At 41.3% G+C, this 7,500-nt stretch overlaps 2 protein-coding genes across 11 annotated transcripts in view; one reads left to right on the plus strand and one right to left on the minus strand.

Annotated features, from left to right (window-relative positions):
* The window catches only part of prkacba (protein kinase, cAMP-dependent, catalytic, beta a), an 86,140-nt gene that overhangs the window by 63,148 nt on the left and 15,492 nt on the right, over window positions 1–7,500 (minus strand). The gene's annotated exons all lie outside the window — the stretch shown is intronic.
* The window catches only part of ttll7 (tubulin tyrosine ligase-like family, member 7), a 64,637-nt gene that overhangs the window by 46,410 nt on the left and 10,727 nt on the right, over window positions 1–7,500 (plus strand). For all 10 annotated transcript variants that reach the window (XM_019880213.1, XM_019880219.1, XM_019880215.1 and 7 more), the window contains 3 exons: window positions 1,932–2,157; window positions 4,256–4,551; window positions 5,174–5,308. In XM_019880213.1, the coding sequence (XP_019735772.1) occupies window positions 1,932–2,157; window positions 4,256–4,551; window positions 5,174–5,308 (657 nt within the window). The remainder of the gene's footprint in view (window positions 1–1,931; window positions 2,158–4,255; window positions 4,552–5,173; window positions 5,309–7,500) is intronic.

Raw genomic sequence — 7,500 nt, forward strand, 5'->3', positions numbered from 1 at the left:
ATGGGAACGACTGCTCGACGAATAAATATTTAAATAAAGCGGCCGACTGCTTGGCGCGTCACCGTTGCATTGTGGGAAATGTAGTTTTGGTGCGTGTAAAAGATCTGCGGGCTCTCGGCTTGCTGCGGTCCGCGGGCCGGTTCTAATAATAAATCAATATCATCCCAGGGGCCACTGAAAACATTCTCGCGGGCCGGATTTGGCCCGCGGGCCGGCACTTTGACATATGTGCACTAGACAGAAAGGATATGATTTTTTTTCTCAGATTCTTGTAACTCGACAACCACTCCATCATTCCAATATCCCCCTTCTTTCTGTTAGTTTCATTGAGCTCTTTCTTTGGCGTTCCTTTAACCTGACAAGCCATATGGTCTTTTTCATGGCTTTGTCCATGCTCAAGGGTTAGACGCTGTTCATAAATTGGAATGGAAATAGAAAGTCAGTGTGGAAGCAGATTGGATGAATGTTCTGTCTGTCACATCCATTAAAAGACAATCAGGTTAAGATGCATGGACCAGTGTCTTACTTAAGCCAGACTGCAAAAGAGCGACAACGTGATTTCCTTTGGGAAACGGCAATTGATTGCACTCCTTTAATGATAAAATGTTGTCCAATTCTGATACAACTGTTGTGGTCATGCTAGCATCCGAGCCACTATGCGATTCTCTTTGTGGGCTGCCATTGTTTACAAGATGGCAGCTTCTTGATTTTGACAGATGGAAACTAAAACCAAATTTAAACTAATAGCCACCCGAATTTCTGCAGGGAAAATGGACTGGTCCAGACACTGACAAATCATAGTCATATCAGGGTGAAACTTTGCAAACGGCAGGCTGTCTGGTAAGGTCAAACCTTTTTGTACCCATTACCAGAAATATATGTTGCTTTCTCAGTGCAGATTGTGACATACTAAATAGTTTCAGGTTTCCAAGGCGCAATCCAGTCACACTTAATTCAACTGCTGGCGGGCCCTCCTCCTAATTTCTCTCTCTATTAACCTGATGCTCTTATCTTCCTCTTTATTGTCTCCTCATGAGCTTAATCTCTTACCGTCCCCATCCTACTCCATCAATCACCCACACAACAAGCCTGCGGTGACCGTGTGAGCCCTCCTGAATACTTCCTGCCCATTAGTTTGGCCGGCATGGCAGTGCTGACATGGTAATCGTAAGATATCAGATGGATACATGCTTTATTCATCAATTTGTCGCCTCACAGGATGGTAGATAGACATTCGATAAGATTAACATCTCCTTTTTTTTGTTAGTTTGTGCAGACTTAGTGTAGTTTAACTTGTGACATCAGGTGTGGGAATCACTCGTTCTGATCTCACATGTTGACTGAGTTCCAGCAGATCAATCTTACGGGCAATATATTTTGAATTTTACTTCAAGCAACGCAACTGGATGATCTGAAATCATATGCCATAAAAGTGTAAAAGTAAGCTTTGAAAAGTAAAATGTAAAATCTAAGTTACTACTGTCCGATTTGGCAAGACATTTGCGCATTCAGAAAATGTTGAAGCTTTTGACCTTTAAATGTTCCGAAAATAATAAAACGGATCTTCATCAACACCCATTTTTGATAATGTAATCTCTTTTGTAATGGTACCGTAAAGCAAAAAAAAAAAAAAAAACACACACAGAGGACTAATCCTTTCGATACTCATTGAGCGGGAGTCACTCCAAACATACGGTACTGAAGTTTTGTGAGATTTGTTGAGGTTCCTTTCCGTCATACATGACCGTGATACACACTCTGGATTTTTCAGTGACCTTAGTTTATTTTTCTTGAAAATTCTACAACCTCTGGGTTATTACATTCCAGAGGTTGCATTGTTTTTAAATTGTATTTCATATACACATTTATAAATGATGCATTAAAAAAAAATTATTACAACCAATGTCTTTAAATATGTTCATCCCTACCAGCCCCTGACCACCATGCCAGAGTGCAGCCAGACATCACGACGTCAACGGCCAGACTATCTGGCTGACTTCACCAGTGGCAGCAGCGTTGAAAACTCTTGCTCCTCTTCAAACGAAGAGGAGGAAGAGAGGAGAAAAACAGAAGGCGGAGGTGGAAGTGGAGAAAAGAGGGAGAAGAAAGTCTCTTATGACCTTGGGAGCAAAGAAAAAAACTTGGCTGAGCGCTCAGGTAAAGTTATAGGTTGTTTTTATGGCAAATCGACTATACATGGAACAATTTCATGCATTTCAGGGGTTTCTTTTCATGGTTATGTGCACCCCCGGACACATGATGTGCTCCACATAACGTACATCTAATCTGATCCAATACATATAGACGCGTGTTGTGGTATTAATTTGCAGTGCTGCAGAACTGTCCTCCATACTGTTTGCGTCATCTGGCCTTTTTATTTAGCTGCACGATAGAGGCAAAAATCCAACTGTACTGCTTCAATATTTTTAAGACTTGTTTTAAATTTAAACATCCGACAGTGTCAATAAACCCTGAGCATGATTGTCTTTGAACAAACAGGCATTTTTAATGCAGCTCTTTTACTGGCTCTCATTGGAGTGGAAGGAAAATAGATATAACATTTTTAAAGTTGTAGAAAGACATTTACAGTGTTTGGCTGCTGAAATGTGTCATGTGATCGGTGAGGTTAGATGTTCAGCAAAAAAACCAAAAGCATCAAAAAAATAAAAATACACATACACACACACAAGATACATGTTTAGTGTGGTAAGCGGCTCTCCCTTTTTTCTCCAAAAACATGTACTGTATATTATATATAATATGTTGTGTAATTGTTAGCGTGAATGAATGTTTGTCTATCGTAGACCGACTATTAGTGAATAGGGCGCAAATAGCAAAAATCGTGAAATGCATTGGGAATAAAAGAAAACTACTGGATTCCCAAGAAATTCTTTCTGATAAACATTCAACTTGCGTTTCCTGTGGCAAAATTGAGGGGGAAAAATACCCCTTCGCAAATAGTTAAAAATATCGATATTCGTTTATTTTTATTCATTTATTTATTTTTAAATGGTGAATCCACGAGTGCTGAGTTGGGGTACGCGAGGGTCCACTGTATGTGTCCTGTGATGACAATTTTAAGGTGTACCTCGTTTCTCAGGCAAAGTCAGTCGCAATATACTTAAGATCACTAACCCTGAATTGGCTGTCCAACAGAATTTGATGGATTGAATTGATGTTTAGACTTTTGACTCCCGGTACGCATGTGGGTGAAGGAAGTGGCAGATATTTTGAAAACAAAGAAGTGATTGACAGAAAACTTGAGGGAAAACACTCCCTCATTGAAACCACCTCTACTCTATGCTAAAATGGCCCCCGTTTTACTATGGAACTTACAAACCACAAACCTTCGCAAATATATGCCTGGATATCATACAAACTTTCATTCATTACAAGTAAAGACAGCAACTTTCATCCCTGCCCATGTGTCGACCTTGTTGGAGAGAACAAAGAACCCTCTACCTACCGAGTAGGGTTAAAAAAAGGATCCTTACATAAGCTCACTGTGTTTGTCATGAAATAGCAGACAAAGCCGTGAACCATTTGGACTCTGAATGAGCTTGTGAGTGAGTGTGTGTGTGCGTGTAGAGAGCAAGACAGCAAACTGCCAAGACCCACTCCACACCAAGGCTTCAAAGGGCTGGATGACTAAGCCCCATAATGCTCTCATTTGGCATCCAAAGCAGGGATTCTTCAGCAACCCCACACTCATGAACATGTGATGCGGTAAATCTATAGCAAAGACAAATACTCTAGCTACAAGACCAGCTGGAGGACTTGCAAGGGTGATGGAGACAGTCGACGTATGCTTTGACGTATTGGCTGAGTCCTGACTTGTGAGTGGATGCGAAAGCCAAGGGGATGGATGTGAGCTAAGCAAGAGGAGCCTTTGCGTTGGGGAAACCAGAACGTTGTGACTGACATTGACTTTCATTTTTGCATGGTTACGGTCGACAGTGATCCATCTTGTGCGTATTAAAGAGTTTGATGACCGAGCAGCTTCTTGTCATCCATTTAACCGCCCCGTCCCATCAGATTTAACAGTACATTAAAAGACGTGCGCTGGGACTTGCAGTTGCGCTGGGTGGTGTGACTAAATGACATACTTTATATTAATTATGCGATGATTTTACCGGTCCGGCCAACCTGACTTCAAATTAGGGTGGATGTGACCCCTGATCCCCAATGAGCTTTGCATCCCTGATCCAGAGAAATCCATTCCAGTCACTTTTGTTTCTGCTTTGCTCCTCCACAGGGCGGATGCATTGGAAACCTACGATCAAGCCTATGAAAACAAGTTTAGCCCCTTCCGTTTCCCCGACTCACTCCGGCCCAATCAGACGCTCCATCTCCTGTCCTCGGTCCATCGCTTCCCTCTTGTCGCCCAATGAACTACGAGCTCCGTCCAGTAGGCCCTCCCCTAACGTTCCTGTCATCACGACCCTCATCCGGCCGAGCTCTGCGACACTCCGTTCTCATTCGCTCAGCCGCAGTAGCTCTGCTTACCGTGTGCCTCACAGCAACAGCCTGGGCACGATCCACTCCAACATTGTAAGCGCACAAATATACACGCGCACACGTGCACGCACACGAACACATTAAACACAAACTATTTTCTGTTCTTTACAACTATTTTATCATTTTGTCTCCGTCCAACTGTCCTCCCTGACAACGATTGTCTATTATTTTGCAATCTGCCGTTTAACACCTGCCTCCTCTGTTCTCCTATCTGTTAAACAAGTGTTCTGGTAATGTTTGGGTACATTGAAATGAATGGGACCAATTGTTTTTTTCTCTTTTAACTGAGCGAAAACTTTAGATCTTTGTGTGCATGCATCTTGACATACAGCGTAATATTTACACTTTTGAAAGCTATATAACTCTGTCCTGAAAAAAATGGGGCTAAAAGTTCACATTTTAAGATGAATTTCCCAACTGTGGGACTTATTCTAATCAAATAAACTATAAAAATGCATTATTGCCAATCAGTCAACAGCGGGTGACTTGACTGAATGCAAGAAAGGTTTGTCTACAGTCAAATTCATTACAGAGATAATTATCATATGTAAAATTCTGTGAGGTCATCCCATCCATGTAGGCTGTTAAGTCATATAGCAACACTCACTGTTGGCTATCCTAAAAAATCTATTTTTTTCTTATTGGACTCGTACAGGGTGATCCACTAATTAATCTAAGGACTAAAGAACAGGAGGCGGAGCTTGTTCGTCAGACACTGACTGCACTCACTGCCATGAGGATCCGATTTCCTGGAAAAACGGAGGAGGAGGCCGAGGTAGTGCTTGATGAGGTGAGTGGACTACCTGTACATCCACTTGTGCATCTTCACTAGTACAACTGTAACAATTGCTCATGTCAGAAGGGAAGATGCACAGGATGTACAATTAAGTTGAAGTTGAAGGGAGACATCTTGACTGAAGATCTTTGAATGTCAGGGTGGATCGAAATTTGTTCCGGTTGTTAATAGAAGTTACAGTCACTCACTTCAAAGAGCAATGTTGGAAAAAGTTTGAGATACATTTACAGTTTTAAATATATTATTATATTTGCGGCAGGTATTTTTACTTGACTGTATTAAGGATACAAGATGAAAACAAAAGGAAGAGTGCAGGAATAAGCAAGAGGCACAAATCTGCGATCCGCCTTTTTCTGCCTCCCCTCGGTGGTGAAGTGAGGTCGCTAATGTGGTAGACCCCATCAACAACATATTTGCAGCCCCTCGCTATTTTCTGTGCAGATCCTTTCTATTAGTCAGTGCCCATTCGATTTTTTTGCATCTCAATCACGCCTACATTTTTATTCTTATCACATTTTTCCTCCTTTATTGGAGGTTGTGAGAATTAAAGGTAAAGAAGCATTGAGTCGAGACACAACCGTGCATGAACACACTCTTTTTGTCAGACGTTCAAGGCAGAGTTTCACCTTGAATTTCCATGAGAAGCAACGGCACCTCAGTCCAGTGAATATGCCTGGGAGTCTGATGAAAGCACCCATCTGTCTCATTTTCCGACTCAAACCCTTTTAAAAGCCATGGCCGTCCTCAGAACCAGCTGTCCGCTCAGCACCAAAGTCCCTGTGGTGCTCAAAAGACAGACGGATGCCGAACTCTCTTTAACCCTGATGAGCAAAGCGCCTGCAATTTTTTTTTTTTTAACTGGTCAAATTGTAAAAAGCACTAATAAAAAAATGACCCAATCTTAATTCTAGCTGTCTTGCTCATGAGGGTCAAACTTTCGGGCTAGTAAATCTTGTTGTGATTGATCACACTTTTGCTATTGATGCGTTGTTGTCATAATGTAAATACCAAATGTAATGGAATAGCTTATGGTTTAGTCTCTTTAATTGTAACCAGCATAACTCAAAAGCTGCTGAAATGAGACATTTTTTTATTTTGTCACATAATAAAACAGCTCCCACGTGTCCTAATAAATGGCCTCTGACATTTTTGAGTCAAAATATTCAGAGAATAACAATATAGCACAGTTAACATCATCTTTTAAGAGGACTGGTAAATGGGCTTTCACTGATGTAGTGCTTTTCTACATTCAAGGTACTCAAAGGCCCTCTCCTCATACTCCTACTTATGACACGACATCAAGTAGCAACTAATTGGAGGTTCAGTGTCTTGCCCAAGGACACTCTGACATGGTCACCGAGGCTCAGAATAGAAGCCACACCCTTTATGATGCATTGAAATAAGTTTTTGTTGAATTTATCTTATTTCGTCAAGTGGTTGCACCAAATAAAATCATCTGGATCCGGAAACATTTTTAAATAGGCTATACCTCTATTTAAAAAGTAGGCTATACATCTACTTATAAAATGTATCTGGATCCAGTTGACCTGCGCGCGCGCGTGTGTGTGTGTGTGTGTGTGTGTGTGTGTGTGTGTGTGTGTGTGTGTGTGTGTGTGTGTGTGAACTGAGAGTTGTTAGACAATTTGCACCACACCTGTAATGTTAACAAACCCTAATGAGAGCAGCAGAGAAAGGCAGATGAGCACCCAGGGCTACAAGGCTCAGTCTTCCCCCCTCAGAACAGAACACATCTTCAGTTCACATTAAAACAATTTTTGGCATTTGATGTCTGCCATGGATTCAAGTGAAGCATATTGCACTAATAACGGTGGCATGTTGCACTAATGGCCTGCTTTAAAATGAGATTTTTGTTGCCGTTCCAAACACTGAAAGGTGCACTACATCAAGTTCATTTTGTTGTTTTTTTAATTGAGGGTAATTTGTGTACGTATTATAATAACTGACAAATGAGCATGCAGCTCACCAGACAAGGCTGAAACAGTTCTCATTGAAAGGCAGCACAGCGCAAGCAAACATACTGTGTTAACTTAGTCCTGTTTCTATGAATACTTGGAAAAGAGCATGCATTGTATTTCACTTTCCCATTACTGGATGCACATTTTCATTCAGCAACATGTGCTTCAGTTATTTAACAAGCAGATCTAGAACTGCAGAATTGTAGAGTG

This window comes from Hippocampus comes, unplaced genomic scaffold (genome assembly GCF_001891065.2).
Source record: "Hippocampus comes isolate QL1 unplaced genomic scaffold, H_comes_QL1_v1.1 scaffold151, whole genome shotgun sequence".
Lineage (NCBI taxonomy): Eukaryota > Metazoa > Chordata > Actinopteri > Syngnathiformes > Syngnathidae > Hippocampus > Hippocampus comes.